At 44.6% G+C, this 27,714-nt stretch overlaps 1 protein-coding gene across 4 annotated transcripts in view; it reads right to left on the bottom strand.

Moving 5' to 3' along the window:
• The window catches only part of LOC121870838 (segmentation protein cap'n'collar-like), a 113,114-nt gene that overhangs the window by 55,964 nt on the left and 29,436 nt on the right, over positions 1–27,714 (bottom strand). For all 4 annotated transcript variants that reach the window (XM_042372803.1, XM_042372805.1, XM_042372806.1 and 1 more), the window contains one exon: positions 9,400–9,699. In XM_042372803.1, the coding sequence (XP_042228737.1) occupies positions 9,400–9,595 (196 nt within the window). In that variant the 5' untranslated portion in view covers positions 9,596–9,699. Of the gene's footprint in view, positions 1–9,399; positions 9,700–27,714 lie in introns of those variants that run through there.

The following is a 27,714-nucleotide window of genomic DNA, read 5'->3' as shown; positions in this document are numbered from 1 at the left end:
ACCTGCCTGCCGTCCCTCTATATCTTCTGTATTATACACCTACCCCCACCCCACCCGCCTGTCCCTCTATATCTTTGCTGTGTTATACACCTGCCTGTCCCACCACACCTGCCTTAGTCCCTCTATATCTGTTACTGTATTATACACCTGCTGTCACCCACCCACACCTGCCTGCTGTCCTCTATATCTGTTACTGTATTATACACCTGCCCTGTCACCCACCCACACCTGCCTGCCGTCCTCTATATCTGTTACTGTATTATACACCTGCACTGTCACCCACCCACACCTGCCTGCCGTCCTCTATATTCGCTACTGTATTATACACCTGCCCTGTCACCCACCCACACCTGCCTGCCGTCCTCTATATCTGTTACTGTATATACACCTGCACTGTCACCCACCCACACCTGCCTGCCGTCCTCTATATCTGTTACTGATATACACCTACCCTGTCACCCACCCACACCTGCCTGTAACCCTCTATATCTGTTACTGTATTATACACCTACCCTGTCACCCACCCACACCTGCCTGTAACCCTCTATATCTGTTACTGTATATACACCTGCCCTGTCACCCACCCACACCTGCCTGCCGTCCTCTATATATCTGTTACTGTTTATACACCTGCCCTGTCACCCATCCACACCTGCCTGCCGTCCTCTATATCTGTTACTGTATTATACACCTACCCTGTCACCCACCCACACCTGCCTGTAACCCCTCTATATCTGTACTGTTATACACCTGCACTGTCACCCACCCACCTGCCTGCCGTCCTCTATATCTGTTACTGTATTATACACCTGCCCTGTCACCCACCCACACCTGCCTGCCGTCCCTCTATATCTGTTACTGTATTATACACCCACCCTGTCACCCACCCACACCTGCCTGTAACTCTCTATATCTGTTACTGTTATACACCTGCCCTGTCACCCACCCACACCTGCCTGCCGTCCCTCTATATCTGTTACTGTATTATACACCTGCCCTGTCACCCACCCACACCTGCCTGCCGTCCTCTATATCTGTTACTGTATTATACACCTGCCCTGTCACCCACCCACACCTGCCTGCCGTCCTCTATATCTGTTACTGTATTATACACCTGCCCTGTCACCACCCACACCTGCCTGTAACCCTCTATATCTGTTACTGTATTATACACCTGCCCTGTCACCCACCCACACCTGCCTGCCGTCCCTCTATATCTGTTACTGTATTACACCTGCCCTGTCACCCACCCACACCTGCCTGTCCCTCTATCTGTTACATATACACCTACCCTGTCACCCACCCACACCTGCTCCTCCCTCTATATCTGCATGTATTATACACCTACCCTCACCCACCCACACCTGCCTGCCGTCCTCTATATCTGTTACTGTATTATACACCTGCCCTGTCACCCACCCACACCTGCCTGCCGTCCTCTATATCTGTTACCAGTTATACACCTGCCCTGTCACCCACCCACACCTGCCTGCCGTCCTCTATATCTGTTACTGTATTATACACCCACCCTGTCACCCACCCACACCTGCCTGCCGTCCTCTATATCTGTTACTGTATTATACACCTGCCCTGTCACCCACCCACCTGCCTGCCGTCCCTCTATATCTGTTTCTATTATACACCTACCCTGTCACCCACCCACACCTGCCTGTAACCTCTATATCTGTTACTGTATTATACACCTACCCTGTCACCCACCCACACCTGCCTGTAACCCCCATCTGTTACTGTATTATACACCTGCACTGTCACCCACCCACACCTGCCTGCCGTCCTCTATATCTGTTACTGTATTATACACCTGCACTGTCACCATCCACACCTGCCTGCCGTCCTCTATTCGTTACTGTATTATACACCTCCTGTCACCACCCACACCTGCCTGTAACCCTCTATCGTATATATAACCTGCCTGTCACCACCCACACCTGCCTGCCGTCCCCATCTGTTACTGTATTATACACCCACCCTGTCACCCACCCACACCTGCCTGCCGTCCCTCTATATCTGTTACTGTATTATACACCTACCCTGTCACCCACCCACACCTGCCTGTAACCCCTATATCTGTTACTGTATTATACACCTGCCCTGTCACCCACCCACACCTGCCTGCTGTCCCTCTATATCTGTTACTGTATTATACACCTGCCCCGTCACCCACCCACACCTGCCTGCCGTCCCCTCTATATCTACTGTATTATACACCTGCACTGTCACCCACCCACACCTGCCTGCTGTCCTCTATATTCTGCATTGTATACACCTGCCCTGTCACCACCCACACCTGCAATCCTATCTGTTACTGTATTATACACCTGCCCTGTCACCACCCACACCTGCCTGCCGTCCTCTATATCTGTTACTGTATTATACACCTGCCCTGTCACCCACCCACACCTGCCTGCCGTCCCCATCTGTTACTGTATTATACACCTACCCTGTCACCCATCCACACCTGCCTGCCGTCCTATATCTGTTACTGTATTATACACCTGCCCTGTCACCCACCCCACCTGCCTGCTGTCCTCTATATCTGTGCTACTGTATTATACACCTGCCCTGTCACCCACCCACACCTGCCTGTAACCCCTCTATATCTGTTACTGTATTATACACCTGCCCTGTCACCCACCCACACCTGCCTGCCGTCCTCTCTATATCTGTTACTGTATTATACACCTACCCTGTCACCCATCCACACCTGCCTGCCCCCCTATTGTGTTTATACACCTGCCCTGTCACCCACCACCGCCGCCGTCCTCTATATCTGTTACTGTATTATACACCTGCCCTGTCACCCACCCACACCTGCCTGTAACCCTCTATATCTGTTACTGTATTATACACCTGCTCCCTACCCACCCACACCTCGCCTGTAACCTCTATATCTGTTACTGTATTATACACCTGCCCTGTCACCCACCCACCTGCCTGCCGTCCTCTATATCTGTTACTGTATTATACACCTACCCTGTCACCCACCCACACCTGCCTGTAACCTCTATATCTGTTACTGTATTATACACCTGCCCTGTCACCCACCCACACCTGCCTGTAACCCCTCTATATCTGTTACTGTATTATACACCTGCCTGTCACCCATCCACCTGCCTGCCGTCCTCTATATCTGTTACTGTATTATACACCTGCCCTGTCACCCACCCACACCTGCCTGCCGTCCCTCTATATCTGTTACTGTATTATACACCCTACCTGTCACCCATCCCACCTGCCTGCGTCCCTCTATCTGTTACTGATTATACACCTGCTGTCACCCACCCACACCTGCCTGTAACCCTCTATATCTGTACTGTTTATACACCTCTGTCACCCACCACACTGCCTTGCTCCTCTATATCTGTTACTGTATTATACACCTGCCCTGTCACCCATCCACACCGCTAACCCCTCTATATCTGTTACTGATTATACACCTACCCTGTCACCCATCCACACCTGCCTGCCGTCCCTCTATATCTGTTACTGTATTATACACCTACCCTGTCACACACACACCTGCCTGCCGTCCTCTATATCTGTTACTGTATTATACACCTACCCTGTACCCACCCACACCTGCCTGCCGTCCCTCTATATCTGTTACTGTATTATACACCTACCCTGTCACCATCACACACCTGCCTGCCCTCCCTCTATATCTGTTACTGTATTATACATACCCTGTCACCCACCCACACTGCCTGCCGTCCTCTATATCTGTTACTGTTATATACACCATCACCCACCCACCTGCCTGTAACCCCTCTATATCTGTTACTGTATTATACACCTACCTGTCACCCATCCACCTGCCTGCCGTCCCTCTATATCTGTTGCTGTTTATACCTACCTGTCACCCATCCACCTGCCTGCCGTCCCTCTATATCTGTTACTGTATTATACCTGCCTGTCACCCACACCTGCCTGCCGTCCCTCTATATCTGTTACTGTATTATACACCTACCCTGTCACCCATCCACACCTGCCTGCCGTCCTCTATATCTGTTACTGTATACACCTACCCTGTCACCCACCCACACCTGCCTGTAACCCTCTATATCTGTTACTGTATTATACACCTGCCCTGTCACCCACCCACACCTGCCTGCCGTCCCTCTATATCTGTTACTGTATTATACACCTACCCTGTCACCCACCCACACCTGCCTGCCGTCCCTCTATATCTGTTGACCTATTATACACCTACCCTGTCACCCATCCACACCTGCCTGCGTCCCTCTTCTGTTACTGTTATACACCTCCTGTCACCCCACACCCCGTCCCTCTATATCTGTTACTGTATTATACACCTGCCCTGTCACCCACCCACACCTGCCGTCCCTCTATATCTGTTACTGTATTATACACCTGCACTGTCACCCACCCACACCTGCCTGCCGTCCCTCTATATCTGTTACTGTATTATACACCTACCCTGTCCACATCACACCTGCCTGCCGTCCTCTATATCTGTTACTGTGTATACACCTACCCTGTCACCCACCACACCTGCCTGTCCCTCTATATCTGTTACTGTATTATACACCTGCCCTCACCCACCACCTGCCTGCGTCCTCTATATCTGTTACTGTATTATACACCTGCCTGTCACCCACCCACACCTGCCTGCCGTCCTCTATCTGTTACTGTGTACACCTGCACTGTCACCCACCCACCTGCCTGCCGTCCCTCTATATCTGTTCTGTATTATACACCTGCCTGTCACCCACCCACACCTGCCTGCCCGTCTCTATATCTGTTACTGTATTATACACCTGCCCTGTCACCCATCCACACCTGCCTGCCTCCCCTCTATATCTGTTGCTGTATTATACACCTGCCCTGTCACCCCACCACACCTGCCTGTGTCCCTCTATATCTGTACTGTGTTATACACCTGTCTACCCACACACCTGCGTCCTCTATATCTGTTTGTAACTGTCCACCCACACCTGCCTGCCGTCCCTCTATATCTGTTTATTATACACCTGCCCTGTCACCCACCCACACCTGCCTGCCGTCCTCTATATCTGTTACTGTATTATACACCTGCACTGTCACCCACCCACACCTGCCTGCCGTCCCTCTATATCTGTTACTGTATTATACACCTGCCTGTCACCCATCCACACCTGCCCGTCCCTCTATATCTGTTGCTGTATTATACACCTACCCTGTCACCACCCACACCTGTCCCTCTCTATATCTGTTACTGTATTATACACCTGCCCTTCACCCACACCTGCCGTCCTCTATATCTGTTACTGTTATACACCTGCTGTCACCCCACCCTGCCTTGATCCCCTCTATATCTGTTGCTGTATTATACACCTGCCCTGTCACCCACCCACACCTGCCTGCCGTCCCTCTATATCTGTTACTGTATTACACCTGCACTGTCACCCACCCACACCTGCCTGCCGTCCCTCTATATCTGTTACTGTATACACCTACCCTGTCACCCACCCCACCTGCCTGCGTCCCTCTATATCTGTTACTGTATTATACACCTACCCTGTCACCCCACCCCACACCTGCCTGTACCCTCTATATCTGTTACTGTGTTATACACTGCCCTGTCACCCACCCACACCTGCCTGCCGTCCCTCTATATCTGTTGCTGTATACACCTGTCACCCACCCACACCTGCCGTCCCCCTATATCTGTTACTATTATACACCTGCCCTGTCACCCACCACACCTGCCTTAGTCCCTCATATCTGTTACTGTATTATACCTGCACTGTCACCCACCCACACCTGCCTGCCGTCCCTCTATATCTGTTACTGTGTATACACCTGCATCACCACCCACCTGCCTGCCGTCCCTCTATATCTGTTACTGTATTATACACCTGCCCTTACCCACCTGCCTGGTCCCTCTATATCTGTTACTGTATTATACACCTGCCTGTCACCCACCCACACCTGCCTGTCCCTCTATATCTGTTACTGTGTTATACACCTGCCCTGTCACCCACCACACCTGCCGTCCCTCTATATCTGTTACTGTATTATACACCCCTGTCACCCCACCCACCTGCCGTCCTCTATATCTGTTACTGTATTATACACCTGCCTGTCACACCCCACCTGCCTGCCGTCCCTCTATATCTGTTACTGTATTATACACCTGCCTGTCACCCACCCACACCTGCCTGAGTCCCTCTATATCTGTTACTGTATTATACACCTCTGTCACCCCACCACACCTGCCTGCGTCCCTCTATCTGTTACTGTATATCACTTTACCACACCTGCCCGTCCTCTATATCTGTTACTGTTTATACACCTACCCTGTCACCCACCCACACCTGCCTCCCTCTATATCTGTTACTGTATTATACACCTGCCTGTCACCCACCCACACACCTGCCGTCCCTCTATATCTGTTACTGTATTATACACGCACCACACCTGCCTGCCGTCCTCTATATCTGTTACTGTATTATACACCTGCCCTGTCACCCACCCACACCTGCCTGGTCCCTCTATCTGTTACTGTATTATACCTGCTGTCACCCACCCACACCTGCTCCCCTCCCTATATCTGTTACTGTATTATCACCTCCCTGTCACCCCACACTGCTGACCTCTATATCTGTTCTGTATACACCTGCCCACCACCTGCCTGCCGTCCTCTATATCTGTTACTGTATTATACCTACTCACCCACCCACACCTGCCTGCGTCCCTCTATATCTGTTGTATTATACCTGCCTGTCACCCACACGCCTGTCCCTCTATATCTGTTACTGTATATACACCTCCATCCCTCTATATCTGTTCTGTGTTATACACCTACCCTGTCACCCACCACACCCCTCCCGTCCCTCTATATCTGTTACTGTATTATACTGCACCCCCACCCCCCTCTATATCTTGTTATACACCTGCTGTCACCTCTCAGAACTTATTGATGAGTTTGACGCAAGTAGACAAGTGCAAACAGGCACTAGTCGATCCATAGGTTACCATGAAGATATGTATCAGTGAAACATGTTTATGGAGCAAGTAACATCACTGATTACAAGATGTTGTAACCGCTAGATTAAGGTTAGGATATAAGTACACTCTGGCAGTATGTTCTTCAAGCAGATGTAAACAAAATGAATCAAAGTGTGTGGCCATACATATGGCCACTTGAACCTACGTCTCGACTGTGTGAAGATAGAACCCTTTAGGGACAGGTCCAAGCACACTGTGTGGTAGTAACAACATGATTGTATCCACTTTTTTGCATAGTAACTATATCAATTCTCATGTACAGAACCAAATACGCAATGTTTGAATACCTCCCACGTAAATGTGAATAACAAAGTGTGAGGCCAGACATACTGCCTCACACGCCTGTACTCAGCATTTGTGAATAAGTTACCCTTTATGTATAGAACTAAACAAATAATGTAAATGAAATACTGTGTAACATTCAGTGCCATAATATCCTGACAACATGACCCTTTGTAAACTCTACTCTGTAATCCTTTTGCGCTACCGCTCACAGGATGAGTGTGGGGTGCACAATAAAGTAGCCGCTGTAAGCGGCAAAATCAAATCAAAATCAATCTCCATACTTGTTACTGTCACCCCCTCACACCTGTTACTGTCACCCCTTCACACCTGTTACTGTCACTCCTCCACACCTGTTACTGTCACCCCTTCACACCTGTTACTGTCACCCCTTCACACCTGTTACCTACCTCTGAGCATCCCTGCCGCATTATACTCACCCTAATATACCCTGTTACACCCTAATATACCCTGTTACACCCTAATATACCCTGTTACACCCTATACCCTGTTACACTAATATACCCTGTTACACCCTAATATACCTGTTACACCTAATATACCCTGTTACCCCTAATACCCTGTTACACCCCTAATACCCATGTTACACCCTAATACACCCTGTTACACCCTAATATACCTGTTACACCTAATATACCCCGTTTCCCCCTAATATATCCTGTTACCCCTAATATACCGTTCACCCTAATACCCTGTTACACCCTAGATACCCCCGTTGCACCCTAATATATCCTGTTTACCCTAATATATCTGTTACACCCTAATATACATGTTACACCCTAATATACCCTGTTACACCCCTAATATACCCTGTTACACCCTAATATACCCTGTTACAACTCTAATATACCCTACACCCTAATATAATTCTGTTACACTTTAATATACCCTGTTACACCTTAATATACCCTGTTACACCCTAATATACCCTGTTGCACCCTAATATACTTCGTTACATCCTAATATACCCTGTTACACCCTAATATACCCTGTTGCACCCTAATATATCCTGTTACACCCTAATATATCCTGTTACACCCTAATATACTATGTTACACCCTAAAATACTGTTACACCCTAATATACCCTGTTACACCCTAATATATCCTGTTATAACCCTAATATATCCTGTTACACCCTAATATACCATGTTACACTCTAATATACCCTGTTACACCCTAATATACCTGTTACACCCTAATATACCCTGTTGCACCCTAATATATCCTGTTACACCCTAATATATCCTGTTACACCCTAATATACCATGTTACACCCTAATATACCGTTACACCTAATATACCCCGTTGCACCCTAATATATCCTGTTACACCCTAATATACCCTGTTACACCCTAAGATACCCTGTTGCACCCTAATATATCCTGTTACACCCTAATATATCCTGTTACACCCTAATATACCATGTTACACCCTAATATACCCTGTTACACCCTAATATACCCTGTTACACCCTAAGATACCCCGTTGCACCCTAATATATCCTGTTACACCCTAATATATCCTGTTACACCCTAATATACCATGTTACACCCTAATATACCCTGTTACACCCTAATATACCCTGTTACACCCTAATATACCCTGTTACACCCTAATATACCCTGTTGCACCCTAATATACCCTGTTACACCCTAATATACCCTGTTACACCCTAATATATCTTGTTAGAGCCTACAGCAAAATTTATGCCACTAACTTTGTAAACTCGGTCACCACAACCTCTTTCTCCGCAGAGAGAGAGAGAGAAGAGAGAGAGGACGGATTGTGGTAGTATTGGGGGTGGGGATACAGCAGTTAACATGGGGCGGGGGTTCATAGCCTGAAACAGGAGACCACTGGGGTATGGGGCTAGAGACAGAGGAACAACTTAACCTGTGCTGCTGATGTAGGTGGTGCCAGGGAGGATAACGGGGGAGGTACAAGGCAGTAATCTGGAGTTACGGGAAAATGGACAACTCATCCACTTTACTGGAAGTTTGTGGTAGACGTGAGTTACACAACGTTATGGGGAGACATGATACGACATAACATGACAACTTACCCATACTGTTGGTGTAGGTGATGTTGTGGGTCATGGGGTCGGACATGGGGGGCGGCAGTGTGGCGTTGTTGATGAGGACGCCCTGGGCACGGGCGGCAAGGTGGCAGGAGAGGAGTCGAGTGGGGTAGAGGGATGTGGATGGTGGAGACGGCTCGTGCCCGTGGGAGTGGGTGGGCGAAGCACCGTGGGTGGCCATGGGCGTGTGCGGAGCCTGGGTGAGGAGAGTTGGGCAGCCCTAGGTACTGCACCACCTCCTGCCACCGCTCCATTTCCCACCCGAACCAGACTGCCCAGCCGACCCTGAAACAAATAACACTTACGTTAGCACCAACACACTAACATACACACATGACCCTGAAACACACACAACACTTGTTAGAACCATAATAGCATACAAATATGATTGTAACTAACACTTACAGTTCTATGTCTACATAATCACTTAACTACATTGTTTCTTACTATGTTATCCAGTTTTCAGCACATTATGTCTACACATGTATATGATCCACTGTCCTGCATGGCAGTAAACAGTGACATCACCCACATGACTCTGACCTATATATACTGCTAATGAATATGATGTATTTCTTTGTGTATTAACCTCTGTCCTGCGTGGCAGTGAGAAGTGATACCACCCTCAGTGTCAAGACCTGACTGAATTACTCAGAATAGGCAAACTGTACTACAAGCTTTGCCAATAAATTTGTTAAACTAAAAACTAGACCAGCATGAAATAAGGTTACCACCGTGGTCTGAGTCATCAAGTACCAAGGTGAAGTCCTTCGCTCACCTTCCCATGAATATAACACTAACGAGTACAAGCCAACAAGGGTCGATACCGAGCTTCAAAGATAACGAACCGGTCAATGAAAACTTTGATTTTACCTCGAGCGATAAATCGAATCAAAGATATTAATAACACGAAGCTTTGTGACAACGGCTCATTTGACCAGACTTGCTCATATCACCGTACGCCATGCAGCCCCCGCTCTACCGTGGTGTCTATATGCCACTCACAAACCTTCTCTCGGTGGGTGAATGAGTGAGTTAACCAGTGAATGAATGAATGAATGAAACAGCCTGTGAGTGTAAATGGGTGAGTGAGTGAGTGAGTGATTCAGGACAATTTTCTACAGAACTGGCAGACTTGGATGAATGAAGAGGTCTGTCTGGCTGGCTGTATATCTCCTGGGCCAATATATTGTACGGCATTATCGGCAGTCGAACGACATTTCAAGCGAGCGAGAGAACAGCGAGAGTTATGGCGTAAGGTAAGTGCAGGATTTATCCTCACTGTGTGGATAAAGAAGAGAGAGATAGCAAGATTAAGGGGTGGGGGGAGAGGGTAAAGAGGGGAGGGAAAGAAGTAGAGAGAGAGAGATAGAAGAAAGGAGGAAAACCAGGGTAAGACAAGGATGAGAAAAGAGAAAGAAAGGAAGGAGGTGAGAGAGATAAAGAGGAGGTAATACACGATAATAACAGGAAAACCATGAGACAACAAAAAGATGAAGAACACTGGAAAGGAAGAGGGAGTTACAGTATTAGTATGAAATAAAGATTAAATGAATATAATAAGAAAGAAAGAGAGAGAGAGAGAGAGAGAGAGAGAGAGAGAGAGACTCACTAGAAAATACACCAAACTGTATATATATACTAATATACTATCGTGTTTATTTGTCTGTCAATGTCTTTCTCTCTCTGTTCCTTGTTCCAATTAACGGTGGTACAGCACGTGTTATGTAACCCAGGTACATATATTCTGGCTGTGTCTTCCCTACGTTTCTGCTCTCACACACACACACACACCACACACTAAACAAAGGCACTTTACCATTTCCGCCTCTACTCACACTTAACACCTCTCTCTCTCTCTCTCTCTCTCTCTCTCTCTCTGTTGTGTACTTAGCTGATCAAAACACTGAAAATCAGATATAGATAAAGTGAAAGTTTTTTTAGTGAATTATTAGCTGTGTGTGTGTGTGTGTGTGTGTGTGTGTGTGTGTGTGTGTGTGTGTGTGTGTGTGTGTGTGTGTGTGTGTGTGTGTGTGTGTGAGAAATATTACAAGGTTGGAGGAAGAGTGTGGGGTAGATTGCAGTTACCTGAACCTTTGATGAGGAAATTATTCTTTTAACAAACCTCATATTTAGAGATAATCTTGATAATCATTGGCGTCGAAATTCCTGTTTATCCGCACAAGTCACTTCAATTAACCATTAACATTTTTCTTCGTGAGAACATTAAGATCTTCTGTTTGTTGTTAGATTATCCCGGCCGAACACCACAGCCTCCAGCACGAGAATAAACACTATTCTCAGTTAAAAGTGGGAGGGCGAGGCAGGTGGATACTCATTGGACAGAAGAATAGTGACACACAACCAAGAGGAAGCACATCCTATTATCTATTAGGCTTGTATATATTACTAGCCTGGACATCTCAATATAAACACAACATTAAGTAGATCGAAGAGTTATAGCCCATCCACTGACACCTCACAACACACTACTTGTATCTAAAAAAATTAAATCATATATGAAGCGTTTTAATGTCATCTCTATATTTGTCCTTTTTATGTTGCCCCAAAAAACCTCTCCAACATCCGTGTAAAAATTATTTCATTAGAATGGTAGGTGTATCAATATTACTGAAGTGACCCCAGAGCTTCAACCCTTGTGTTTGTGTGTGTTGTTGTTGTTGTTGTTGGTGAGGTTGTTGTTCATTGGTGATGGTGAAGAATATGGTGGTTAATAATGTTTGTCCTGGGGTTGTGGGTGGTTGTGATAGTGATGATGATGGGGGTGTGGGTGGTTGTGATGGTGATGATAATGATGATGGGGGTGTGGGTGGTTGTGATGATGATGGGGGTGTGGGTGGGATTTGGTGGTGTTGGTGTGGAGTGGCCGCCTCCCGGGGGTGTGGGCGGTGAGGCGTGGGCGTGAGTCAATTAATAAGGTGTGTGTGTGGTGGGCGTCGTGGTCACGTAGCGCCACGCTCGGCCACGCCCCACCGATCCTGACAAATGTCTAATTTCTACTCAGGCGACAGTGAATCGCGAACCAATTTGTGTTGTGGTTGACCATTATCTACCCTAGACGGTGCCTGTACTGCTTCCCGGGCCGCAAACACAAGCTACGACTGCCCACCACACCCCGGCACCTCCCACAACACACTCACACCTCTTCACTCTTACAACACACTCATTCACACTCACAACACCTGTACACTCTCACAACACACTCATTCACACTCACAACACCTCTACACTCTCACAACACCTGTACGCTCACAACACCTGTACACACTCACATCACACTCCTTCACACTCACACCTCTTCACTCTCACAACACTTCTTCACTCTCACAACACCTGTACACACTCACAACACCTGTACACACTCACAACACCTCTAAACACTACGTAAACCCTACACTAGTATCATGAGCACCCTAACCTAACCTACCTAATGCTCTACACCTCCCCATCACCCTCTAGCACTCAACTCTTATGTCAGGGTTTCAACTACATATTTGAAAATTTAAACAGTTTGGGAACTCTGCTAAACTTCCAAGGGACGAGTGATAAAGGTGTGTGTGTGTGTGTGTGTGTGTGTGTGTGTGTGTGTGTGTGTGTGGTGCAAGAGAAACGTGTGTGAAAGGTGCCAGTGAGAGAGCAGAGGTAAGGGCGACGGACCAGCGGTGATGGTCAGTAGTTAGGTAGGCATGATAAATCTGACGCTCGCCTCGTTTACTGCCTCCACCACCAGGATCTGTACACCGCACCGCACCTCAATTTAAGGAAACCGCATCATTATAGCATTAGCGAGGAGATACAGGGCCGTAAAACACTCACTACCCGCCCGTAACACCTCCCTCTCATTTCTTCCCTCAATGGATGTACTGTGTTAAGAGGCGGCCTCCTCCACGCTCCCCACCCCAGGCCTACACACACACAGACACCTCACGTTATGTATAGTGTATCTTCCAACTTACTACAGTAAATCCTAATATTGTGTGTGTGCATATTATGGACCACACTTTATAAAGTTTCCAAAGTGTATGTTATGACAAAGGTCTTGCGTGTGTGTGTGTGTACCTGGGAGTACAATCTGTGTGCTTTCAACCGTTCCCAGTAGTTGCTGTGTTCGGCGGAGTCATCGTTAGTAACACACATTCTATATTAAAGGAAATTTTTCTTTGGATATATCGCCAAATTTTTCAAGTAATGTTAATACTCGTATACCGTGATGATGGAGGTGTACTGAGCAGGTTAATCAGTGGTTTACTCTCTCTCGTTATAAGAGCGATCATTATCCAACTTACCGGAGTCCTGACGAGGCGATACTATAGTCGTGTTGTGCTCCCAAAGGTTAGGTCGTCCCATAGGTATATTCCCCAAACCTTATGGTAATCCTTTCACTATTTAGTTTCTCCGATCACAGTGAAAATTTCCATCTCTTCTCATCGGCGGGAACAGTGAAGCTAGTCTAACAACAAAATTCCACAGGACTAAACCCCACTAGATATTATACTCTACATGAAATCACACAAATAACACAATAAACTCCCACAAAACTAATAATAAATTAGACGAAATCCCTGTTGAGTTAGCTTGATGGGTGACCAAGCTTCCTGGGTGAACATTGAGTCAACCAGGCTGTTAATGTTAGCTTGCCCTTAACTCACACAGCCTAAAGATTTACTATCTTTTTGGACAAATAAAGTTCCCTCCTGGAGACGCTCATTGGTATCCTAGTAATGCCTTTAACACGTTAAAAAGTCTCGTAATTCGTAGGTTTAAAGTAAACCATTTGGCTTATATATGTGAGTTTCCTTCGCCTCACTGCCTTACTATGAACACTACCACAAGTATCACTCTAGCAGGTTGTATGCTATTGAAGGCACAGATATAAAGTGTTTTTCATGTGTCTATAATGATACATCTCCTGTTTGTCGTTGTGGTGCCGTGTAGGAGGAAAAGACTGTGAGAAGTAATGGTCCTCTTCACATTATTATTTTTTAGTTCAGTGATTCCGTCGGCTTTTAAATGACAGGCAACTACACAGGAATAGTCCAGCCGCGACAGATTATAAGTCTTCAATAGTAACACGTCTAGCCCGGGGGCCTTAATCCCATACACCCTTCTTTACCCGATGATAACATTTTTTCTCTTCTGATTGCATAGACTTCTTTGTTTCTCCCATAATGAAGACATGGGCAATTTTTATTCTCTGCATCCATCTCTACCTCTCTGCGCGTTATAGCTTTTGTTTACGACCTAAACACTGCATCCATCTCTACCTCTCTGCGCGTTATAGCTTTTGTTTACGAGCCTACACACTGCATCCATCTCTACCTCTCGGCGCGTTATAGCTTTTGTTTACGAGCCTACACACTGCATCCATCTCTACCTCTCTGCGCGTTATAGCTTTTGTTTACTATCTACGAGTACAAACTGCATCCATCTCCACAGTTATTCCTTAATGTAACTTGTTCACCAAGGGTCAGCTAATGATCCCATGACTCCCTATCAAAGTCGACTCAGGTGTTACTCCCACCATCGTCAAAGGCAGCCTATAGTGTATCAGTGAGTGGACAGCCGCTAGAGGAGTGTCTACTAAACTACTCCGCCTGGGAATAGAATGAGTGATTGTTACCTTCTCTTACACTCCTCAACCAGCACTACTCCTCAACCAACACTACTCCTCAACCAGCACTACTCCTCAACCAACACTACTTCTCAACCAGCACTACTCCTCAACCAACACTACTTCTCAACCAACACTACTCCTCAACCAACACTACTTCTCAACCAACACTTTCAGCTATAGCCAACACTGCTACTCAGCCAACAGTAACCACTCCAGCCAACACTGCTCCTCCAGCCAACACTGCTTCTCAACCAGCACTGCTTCTCCAGCCAACACTACTCCTCCCAGCCAAGCACTGCTCAACCAACTGCACTCAAGCAACACTACTCCTCAACCAGCACTACTCCAACCAGCACTACTCCTCAACCAACACTACTCCTCAACCAACACTACTCCTCAACCAACACTACTCCTCAACCAACACTACTCCTCAACCAACACTACTTCTCAACCAACAATACGCCTCAACCAGCACTACTCCTCAACCAACACTACTCCTCAACCAACACTACTCCTCAACCAGCACTACTCCTCAACCAACACTACTCCTCAACCAGCACTACTCCTCAACCAGCACTACTCCTCAACCAACAAGAGTGATCTAGCCATAGTGAGGAGAGCCGCTCGTAAGAATAATGACCCTGACATTATAACCCGAGTCCCTGTGATTACTTGTAACTGAAGCCTGGCAACATGGCCCCGTCTATCACCAGGCCCTCAAGTTGTACCTCCAGGCCCTCAAGTTGTACCTAGAGGTCATTTTGTACCTACAGGTCCTCAAGTTGTACCTTCAGGACCTCAAGTTGTACCTTCAGGACCTCAAGTTGTGCCTCCAGGCCTTCGTGTTACACCTCCAGGCCCTCAAGTTATACCTCGAGGCTCCTGTCGCTACCCCTCTACGTGGAAACTCTGGCCCCTACGAAGCTGCTCAGTACCACAGATAACTCGCTACACCTGCATTGAAATCTCTGCTACACAGCTTTCATGACGGGCAGCACGGGGCTAGGCGCGAACCCCTCCCCTCTATCCCAAGCAATTGCTCTTGTTGCCACCATGCACTCGTGTACGCTAGACAAACCATACGATTGAAAACATGGCGGGTGAGGGCTAGTATCGTGCTACACTAAGATTACTTTAACTTTTCCATACTAAGTTTCAACTACATTTAATATGCTGTACACCTGTCAAGATGGAATTCATGACAAGAGAAAATTCTTTATATAATCCGATAAATATAAGTTAAGTAAATAACTATACCAGCGACAATAAACAAGAGAGGGGAAGAGCCGAGACAACATCCACATACTTGACAATGAAGCAAGTGTGAACAATGATCATGGCGTCTGTGAAGGCAGGCGTCAGGGTGTACAAGATGAGGGTTCAAGTGTCTTCCCTAAACCATCAATTTCAGCAGATCCTTCACCTCAGCCTTGTAGTTGACCGCAGCTACACCAGGCCGATGATCATGACAGCGATCATGATTGCAGCAATATTCCAGAGAAGAACAATATTTTCCTATGTTTCGGGTACACTAAACCTTGTTATTTAGTCGGGGTGAGGAGGTACTGTACACGGCCAGATGACAGCGTGTGTGGGAATGTAACCCTGTATTATGTTACATTAGGGGGGCGCAGAAAACACTACCAAGAGCGGACAGAGACACAGGCAGACAGACTCACAACTGCAGTATTCCAGCATCCAAAAATTTCGGTGTATTTGTAGTAATGCGTAATATTTCTCAATTAACATATACAGTCAAAGATCTTTGCTTCAGTAATACACAAGATAACGTCTTATCTTTTGGTGCTTATTGATACTAAGTCGTTCACAGCTATTTGTATGTCAAACTTAGGTCGCTTACAGCTAAGTTTACGTCAAGCTTACATGGATCACTTCTTTTCAATAATACTTTGTGAAAAAAGAAATCTGTTGGTCTCGCAGTGTGAATTATAATTTTATTTTACCATCAAACTTCTTGTTACAACTCACACTTTGTTAAGAGGAAGCTCATACTGTTAGGCAGGACAGCATCTACTAATACACTACTCTGACACACATCTTGGGGTGGCATCTGTCCTCTCTTACTTGTCACGGTCACCTGTTAGTTTATATTATATATATATATATATATATATATATATATATATATATATATATATATATATATATATATATATCACCATTAATTTAGCTGTACGATTAGGTTAGGTAAGGTTAGGGTTAATTAAGACTGGATTAGGTTAGCTCTAATTAGCTAATTAGTCTAAGATTATAATTTGGTTGCGAGAACTTATTATATTTTTTCCCACTACAGAGAGAGAGAGAGAGAGAGAGAGAGAGAGAGAGAGAGAGAGAGAGAGAGAGACACGAGCCCCGAAGTGGGAGATTTCAACGCGGGGTAATAAGTCATCCGTAATAATGTATAGCTGTCTGGCCCTCTCACCTCCCCCATACACACCCACACCCACCCAACCCACCCACACTCCAACATTCACCCTACCCACCCACATCCACCCTCCCCTCCCACCTACATTCTCTCGTAAACATTAAAATCTTCGTCTGTAGTAACGATATCCTCAACTTATCTCCATCCTTTCTTCACTCCAACATTTGTCTTTACACTTATTATATTTCAATATTACACTCAGCAGGCCTATATATGTATGTATGTATGTATGTATGTATGTATGTATGTATGTATGTATGTATGTATATATATATATATATATATATATATATATATATATATATATATATATATATATATATATATATATATATATATATATATCTTTTTCATTCATTATATATTCTTCAGTCTCATTCATTCGTTCTGAAACCACAAACTGTTATTTTAATTTACTCTCTCTCTCTCTCTCTCTCAATCATTATCATTATCATCATTCCATCTTCTTACAGCTTTCATGCAGCGATTTATCATTCTGGAATAATTATTAATTTATCAACATCTTACAGTCATTCCAAGCTATCGTGACCACACCTACCACACCGTGCACCACAACTATCTCCACAACCACTTTCTTAACCATACTCTCCCCTCCACAACCAACGCGTTAAATACACCCAGCACCTCAACAAACACAACCCCCGATTTAACAACCAGAATACAATGTTTCTCCCTGTTTAAACATTACACCACTTCAACAACCACAACTACCGCCTGAACAGCCATCCTACCTCATCTACCCACCACAACTACCCCCATCTACAACAATTCTACCTTTTATCTACCACAACCACAACACCTCAGCCATCAGTGTGGTAGGAGCAGCCCCCACCACTCACACTTGGGTGCTGTTACAGAACAGGATGGGCAAAACGGTACACGTACATTTTATACATCATTAATTTGTGGCGGCGTGGGCTGTGGCCTTCCCGGGGCGGGCGGGCTGGCGAGGAGGGCCTGGCCGCCTCCATTAGAGCGCAAGGCCGTAAGGGCGAGGCGGTGACGGCAAGAGACGAAGTCTTGGCCCTTGTGGGGGTGGGGAGCCTGGCTGCTTGAGCTCCTCCGCCGGGGAGCGGGTGACGGCGGGAATTCGTCTTTGTCGGGAGCGCATTCACCGCTTGACGTAGACGGATTCCTCCTCCTGACGGGAATATACTGCGGAGGGCCGCGGCGGCTGCTGCAACAGGCGCCTGGAGGCTGGCCCCAGGCATACTGGTGCTCTCCCATACACCAGCGACGCCTTTACCACCACCACCTGTACATTGTGTGGCAGGTGTACAGGCTGATACCGGTAGAGGGGGGGGGGTGTATTACACATCCACGGGGCTGTGGGCGTGGTGACGAGGGCGTGGTGCTCCTCTACGTCCTCTAATTTCCCCATTCCTCCCCTTTCCTACGTCACTACACATTATGTACACAACAATGCTAGTTGTGGCGAAGAACTATCTTGTTTAATATTATACAAGGTAACTAGGAACTGGTGACACACGAACCTTGTACACCTCACACAAGTCCTCCTCCACCTAATAATCTTCCTCACATCCGTCAATAGTATTAGTCTCTACACACGCCTTTACTCCCTCAACCAACCAGTGCGGTGTATACAGGCACCTCCTACATTCTCTATTACCCCGCCCACAATTACCAGGCAGGGCTTTGTTTCCGGTCCCATCTGTCTGTCTGTTTGCGTGTCCCCCAAAATAACTCGAGAACAGGTTGTCGTATTTGCACCAAATTTTGTATAGGTTTGATCAACACATGGACAAGGTCAGTGATATTTTTGTATGAAATTCGCGCCAAAACAGACCAAGTTCCTGCCATGATAATAAGGTATTTTGGCGGGTCAAGAAAATGACAGGATTCTTAAGGGTGTTAAAGAAAACGATGAGATAAGACAGTTTCCAACGGTGACTAAGTTAATTTACAGTAAGAGCATCACTAGTTCGATATTTACCCTGCCATGGTAAAGGTTCGCTCGCCGGGTTTGTATCTGCTCGATTACAATTTTAATGGATATTTCCTCTGTTAACAGGTGGCTGCCCAGAATGCATTACAACATCATAACTTAGAGGGTAAGAAGGGACGATGATCGGGCACTAAAAGCTAAGGTGTCTGGTGTTAGTGGACGGCGGGGAGTGATGTGGGTCCTCAAGTACATAAGCCAAGGGTAAACTATTATGAGGTACTGATGTGGACTGTGTCAGGTTATTACTCAGGGTCTCAATTCTAATATAATAATTAACTTTATTCTATCATCTGAACTGATTAATTGTGACCATATTTTAAAAAGGCTGGTTATTGATTTTCTACTGGAGACACACACACACACACAAGTGATGAGTCATACACGGGGAGGCAGGAACTGACACAAAACATCTGAATTACGTCTTCCTCTCACTAAGTCGAAATCAATTTACCTTCGCCATTTAAAGACATATAAACATACATAAATACACTCAATAGACTCGTTAATATACAATGGAATCGGTTAATACATATAGATAAAAGAAGAAAATACATACGAAGATAAGAAAATGAATAGGCTACCGAATCTTTCATTAACTTGTGGAAAAATAAAGTGTCCTAAGTCCGTGTATAACCGATCTCTCTCTCTCTCTCTCTCTCTCTCTCTCTCTGTGTATGTGTGTGTGAGGCTGACAGGAAAAATCTATAAAAATAAATAACATAAACAATGATTAATAAATAAATAATTAAAGCAAAGTGAACGATCATATGGGGGAGAGTGTGAGTGGTGGCTGTGGCCGTAATAATAATAGTGATGATGATGATGAGAATAATGATGATGATGAAGATGAAGATAAGGGTGATGTTGATGAAGTTGAAGATAAGGGTGATGTTGTTGTTGATGATGATGATGAAAGACAAAGTTAAAGCAGGTAGTGTAGAGTACACGAGCCACCGCCACCCAGTGTAGTACCTGTACTAATATTTACATACGACCTGACACAGTTTATCACACACACACACTACTGTTGCAATCCTTACCACAGTCGTCATGTTTGTACCAGTTTATTACTGTTATTATTATTATTAGTAGTAGTAACAGTAGTAGTAGTAGTTAAAGTTACCTATAATAATAATAATAATAATAATAATAATAATAATAATAATAATAATAGGTGCACTAATGTTGTATGTTCACATTACTATTACTATTTCTTTTATAAACATTAACAAGATGTAGAGCAGTAGAACAACATTTTTATCAGTACTTAGGTCAGACAATAATACTGTGCCAACGAGAATCAAAACAGGTTTGGTGGGCCACACGACTGCAGTCCACATTCTCAAACATTCGTAAGTTTATTGTTCCCCTTGACTACAGATGTGAGAGCGTATTTAACCGACTTATTCAAGCTACGATAGAGACAGCGTGAACAAAGGTGTCAAGACAGAACTAGTACAACAGCTACAGGTATTCTCGTTTTCTCATTTATGAAAAAAAAAAGATATCATAAAGATCTCTTAATAATGCGGAACTTTTGCTACATCACCTGGGGGATAGTCGCTAAAAACACTGACTGCAACACTTTCTAATTACCACATGTAAGGAAGGTGGTAATGACGGCTACACAAAAAAAATAATAATTTGCATGATCCAATAATTTTATGTACGGGGTCATGAAGTAACTACAACGACGGATTTTTTTTTCATCGTGAATAATGTATCAACTGTTCATTAATGATCAAGCGGTCATATCAACAATATTCTTGACGTCACTATGTTAAGGAGCGAGGGTGACCATGAAGGCGTAGTAGAGTCCACGGGGCATAACTCTTAAGAGGAGAGGAAAAAAAAAAATTATAGACCTCGGGTGAGATTTTGTAACGTATCTCTACACATAGAACCAATAGCTGTTGGGCTGAGTTGTCGAGCTGGCACACACACACACACACACACACACACACACACACACAAGGACGCCACCAGTCATCAATACACGGAGAGTGGTGACGACACAGATGACGAGAGCAGACAGGTCACTGTGGGAGGTGGTGACCTTGTCTCTCGGCAACACGGCACCTTCCGTCTCTCTCAGGTGTGTGTGTGTGGTGAGGGACTAACTACCTAGGCTTGATGTTAATAGTGTAGGTATGAGGGGGTAGGGGTGGGGGGTGAGGAGAGCTGTTGTTGACTGGTGAGGTGTTAATATGATAGGTGAGGCCTTGTCGTAGTGATGTGGGCAAGGTTGAAGTGAGGATACAGCATTTCAAGTTTGGTTAGAGTAAAAGGAGTGAGGATAACGCCCCGCACGCTGCACAACAAGATGGGTGGCGGGGTGAAGGCTGGGTGGCAGACCGTGGGCGGGTGATCTCAGCCTCACGTCACCAGGAGTGCCACTCCTCCTGTGTCACCCCTCACACCTTCCTCAACACTCCAGGTGAAGGTGATGGAACAACGGTTACTGCCTACAGTAGGGTAGCCACCAGTATGATTTTTCAGGTTCATTTCAACCTTCTCTTGAGCCATAAGGGCGATTGTGATCAGCTAAGCTCTAGTGATCCATGTGTACCTTTCTCTGAGTCAAGTGATGACGGATGGTTCACGTCTCACTTAACACACACCAACTTTCCAGTTCAGTATTGTAATAGTTTTACATCATATTTTAATGACACAAGAGTGACTGTCTCGTCATAAATCCCATAAATCAAGTTTTTGATTCCTGAGTAAAAGTGTATCATCTATGTGAGTGAACAACGGCGGGTAACACACACCGCGGCCATAAAATATATTACAGTATACTGCTTGTTCATCCTCACCTCATCTGCAGGCTGTATTATATCTGAAGTCACAAAATACAAAGACCTCTTCTGGTTGATAAAATTAATGACGTAAAAGCAACAGCGATATATATGAGTAACTTGATAACCAGTATGTAAGACATCTTACTAGCAATGCCACTGCTCGTGTTGACAAACTGTACGTACTACAGGTACAGTACAGTACAATATCTGCTTTCAGAAAAAAATATATATATATATATATATATATATATATATATATATATATATATATATATATATATATATATATATATATATATATATATATATATATATATATATATATATATATATATATATATATATATATATATATATATATATATGCTGATAACCACAAGGAAAAAGAAAACACGAAGTTCCCAAGCGCTTTCGTGTAATTGGTAAATACTGAGTTTTATTACTATTGAATTTAACCCAAGTTTCTACCTCCCCATTCAGAGATGCTGCACAAATCCACATTGATAGATGGAATGATATCAACTCTAGAAAGAGATCTAGTTTGAGAATTAGGGGGAAGGGGAAAATGTGAAGAAGAGTGAAAAGTAGAATCATCAACGAATGAATAGACAGAATTACTGTGAAGTAAATCATTAAAAAAAAAGGAAGAGAGTAGGTGAAAGAACAGAACCCTGTTTATAAATTACCGATACATTTATTTAAAAATATGAGCAATGGAATTAAAATACGAAAAGGATAAAATGGTATTGGTTAGGATATGAAAATTTTCATAATAAAGATTAATGAAAGTAATGTTGGTCCCATAACCCTGGTGGCCCCAGAGTAAACAGTGAACACATGACCAAGATTGGAGACAGCCTGGCAGGCACTGCACTCTACCGCCTTTCACTTCCCCAACTGTAAGGTTAAGAACCTAATTCTGTACATGGGTCTACTAAAGGCTGTATGTACTCGGCCTGGCGGTAAAAGCAATATTCTACTAAAACTAGTAAAGGGGTGTATGAGGGGGCGCTCATCTACGGTACTGCCTACACTACTTTCCCTCGTTTTCTCTCTCTCTCTCTTCTAATCCATTTCTCTTTATCTCCACCCAAGGATCACCACACGTCCTCCTACTAAAGTGATTAACATTTCACCTTAGACAATATATACTGGGATGTCAACAAACCCTCAACGGCGTCACTTGCTATGTTCACTAGTCACACTACCAGATACTGTACCTCCCTATATTAATGTAACACTAAGTCTTCCCATAACCACTATAGTGTAGAGATAAAGAGAGAAGCCATCAGCTTGGGGTCACGGGTAACCTTACTAATAAGATCTGGTCACTTGACGACATAAAGCACTTCATGATACTGTGCTCTCGTATGGTCCGAGGTCGGTATAATATTAACCTCCTCTCCATCTTGGCCTTTTTTAAGACTCCAACTTGATCCTGTGCCCTGGCATGGTCTTGTACCCTGACGTGGCCCAGCGCCTTGACATGGCCCTGCGCCTTGACATGACCCTGTACCCTGACATGGCCCTACGACGTAGTATATACCCCATATCGCGTCAGGTTCCGAACTGGCCTTGGCGTGCTAGTCTTTCTTAAGACCTGGGCATGTCTATGATCCTGAGTCCAGCCATGAACCCCAACTCTAACACTAACACCCATCACAGCTTATGGGTCAAAACCTCGTGATGTGTTAAACTGCGGTAAATAAAACCACTTTTTGTGATGATGTAAAAAAAAAAAGAAACTAAATATTGAGTGATGCTTACAGTGCCATTAGTGCACACCGCCACCATCTTGTTGTTATTGCTGACGGCGTAGTTGGCGACGGCGGTGGTAGTCGTGTTGACTGAGGCGGCGACGGTGGAGCTGAAGACTGGAAGATCCAACACCCGACTTATTGAGTAATCTTCCCCTTGGTTGCTCACCGTAACAGCCATTAAACGCTTTACGTACAAGTCCAATATCACAGCTAAACAAAAACTCAACAAAAAAGGTTATATAAACCGGTGTTTCCTCCAAACAGTTGTGTCTGGTCGGGTTCAAACGTGCCGCGGAGTGTTTGTTTACAAGTGGTACAATACGTGAGCACTTGCAGAGTACCGAGTCATCACAACACTATGATAATCTTGTTTCATTCAGTCAATTCTTTCTAGTCACTATAGCAGGCAAGTCAGCAGAGGGAGCGAGTCACTGCACGTGGCGTGTGTCGTCCTGCGGGGACAACTGGAGTGACCCAGCACCACCCGTCTCACCTACACTCCTCCCCCCACGTCACGTCTCCTTCCTTGACATCATCTCCAGATTCGACTAAGCATCCCATTAAAACTCTTCATTAACTTGTAAGTTAACTTTCGGTTTTGTGAGATGCGAGATGAGCTTAGTGGAGTGGAGAGGAGGGGGAGTCAGGGAGAGAAGTCTGTGTCAACGGGAGGGACGCCAGGGAGGGAGTGAGGGGCCGCAAGGTGTCGCACTGGGTCCTGCCATCACGCACCGGGTGCCTCCACGTACTGCTGACACTGCTCCCACACCCACGCCACCACGTGTTCACCTGCTCCCGCTTGAAATATTTCTCTGCTCCCACGCCTGAGCGCCTATACGTCTTCCTGGGCTACTACTGCTGTTACCCTCACGCCTAAACGCACTATCGAGGTGACTTTCAAGTCCTCTTCTGCAGTTGTCTCTACACTGCTACTGCTTCTACTGGCTCTTCTCTCACACCCAGTAACCATCCCCAAGACGATACCCTCTACTCCACCCGCCTTCCCCACAACCACATATATCTTCCCACATGGATCTCAGGCCCTGCCAATCACCCCCGCACCAAAGTTATAACACCAATCACAATTACTGTCTCACCACCAACAGTTCTCCTCAAATTTTACCTCAGATTTATGGTACTCACAGCGCCGTGAGTCATATAGTAACGCCAAATAACTGCATATTGTTAAACGTTACAAATATTGCTTAATATTCTCAGTAACGGTACAGAAGCCTGTATATTATCTAATGCTACGAAAATTATATATAGTTTTGAGTAACGTTACAAAACCTGGTGATGAAGTAATGCAGCAGGAATTAATGTCTTCAGTGGCGTTACAAACAGTGCACATTGGCTGTTACAAACATTACTTAATGACCTGAAGAGAGTAACACCAACTGTACGCTCCTTAGTACTATAGATTCCCTCCCCAGTAACTTTCCTTCCCACTCTTTAACCAAAACATTTAGAGCTCCTTTAATCACAGAGCAACTACTTTGGGACTGTTGTGGGTAATGTTAAAAAACTATATATATCGTTGTGGGTAATGTTAAAAACTATATATATCGTTGTGGGTAATGTTAAAAAACTATATATATCGTTGTGGGTAATGTTAAAAACTCTATATCGTTGTGGGTAATGTTAAAAAACTCTATATCGTTGTGGGTAAATGTTAAAAACTATATATATCGTTGTGGGTAAATGTTAAAAACTATATATATCGTTGTGGGTAATGTTAAAAAACTATATATATCGTTGTGGGTAATGTTAAAAAACTATATATCATTGTGGGTAAATGTTAAAAACTATATATATCGTTGTGGGTAATGTTAAAAAACTATATATATCGTTGTGGGTAATGTTAAAAAACTATATATCATTGTGGGTAATGTTAAAAAACTATATATCATTGTGGGTAATGTTAAAAAACTATATATATCGTTGTGGGTAATGTTAAAAAACTATATATATCGTTGTGGGTAACGTTAAAAACTATATATATCGTTGTGGGTAATGTTAAAAAACTATATATCGTTGTGGGTAATGTTAAAAAAAACTATATATCGTTGTGTGTAAATGTTAAAAAACTATATATATCGTTGTGGGTAATGTTAAAAAACTATATATATCGTTGTGGGTAATGTTAAAAAACTATATATATCGTTGTGGGTAATGTTAAAAAACTATATATATCGTTGTGGGTAATGTTAAAAAACTATATATATCGTTGTGGGTAAATGTTAAAAAACTATATATATCGTTGTGGGTAATGTTAAAAAACTATATATATCGTTGTGGGTAATGTTAAAAAACTATATATATCGTTGTGGGTAATGTTAAAAAACTATATATATATCGTTGTGGGTAAATGTTAAAAAACTATATATATCGTTGTGGGTAAATGTTAAAAAACTATATATATCGTTGTGGGTAAATGTTAAAAACTATATATATCGTTGTGGGTAAATGTTAAAAAACTATATATATCGTTGTGGGGTTAGGTTACATAAACTACATAACTATCATGTACAGTGAAGTTACCAAACCAACATTATAATAAATCATTACCGACTAATTCCGCCGCAAGAGTTGAAACCCACCAAGTACAGTTTTCACAACACATTGCAAAACATACAAACTGTTTCCCGTTGTTGCATCTATTGCACGTTAAGTAGCTGGCAACACCCCTCCCCCCCCCCTTCTCCTCATCATCACCATCCTTACACCATAATTTGTTATTGTGTTGGTAATTGTGAAAATCTGGACGGGTGTTGGTAGTAGTAAAAATTTAGACAGGTGTTGCAAGTTGTGAAAATCTGAATGGGTGTTGACAGTTGGTGATAGTAGGAGCGTGAGAAGTACTAAACGTCCTTACATTCAACGAGGAAACATTACAGCACTACTTGGCGGGGTCACGGTTGCCCTTCACCTTTCATTATTTACCGATGTTGATCTTACTAACTAATTCGTCAAAATTATTTATAGTTGTGAACGTTATCTTCTTAAAAAAGCAGGCAGGCAGACAGACAGACAGACAGACAGACAGACAGACAGACAGACAGACAGACAGACAGACAGACAGACAGACAGACAGACAGACAGACAGACAGACAGACAGACAGACAGATAGATAGATAGATAGATATAGAGATAGATAGATAGATAGATAGATAGATAGATAGATAGATAGATAGATAGATAGAGATAGATAGATAGATAGATAGATAGATAGATAATAGATAGATAGATGATAGATAGACAGACAGACAGACAGACAGACAGACAGACAGACAGACAGATAGAGATTCACCAATAGCTCACACTAATGGGTAGAGAACTAAGAGAGTGGTGGAGTGAGGGGAGGGGAGGCAGCGTGAGGGGAGGGGTGAGGAGGAGGAGGCAGGGGTGGAGGAGAGGCAGGGGTGAGGGGAGGAGGGAGGGAGGGCAGGGGGGGGGGAGGAGGCAGGGTGGGGGAGGAGAGGCAGGGTGGGGGGGAGGGAGAGGGGTGAGGGGAGGGAGAGGGAGGGTGGGGGAGAGGAGGAGGAGGAGAGGAGGAGGAGGCAGGGGTGAGGAGGAGGCAGGGGTGAGGGAGGAGAGGCAGGTGAGGGGAGGAGAGGCAGGGTGAGGGAGGAGGGCAGGGTGAGGGGAGGAGGGCATAGGGGAGGAGGAGG

The sequence above is a fragment of the Homarus americanus genome, unplaced genomic scaffold, assembly GCF_018991925.1.
Source record: "Homarus americanus isolate GMGI-L3 unplaced genomic scaffold, GMGI_Hamer_2.0 scaffold26022, whole genome shotgun sequence".
In the NCBI taxonomy this organism is placed as follows: Eukaryota; Metazoa; Arthropoda; class Malacostraca; order Decapoda; family Nephropidae; genus Homarus; species Homarus americanus.
The sequence above is the reverse complement of the archived record's forward strand: the minus strand, read 5'-3'. Positions and strand labels throughout refer to the sequence as shown.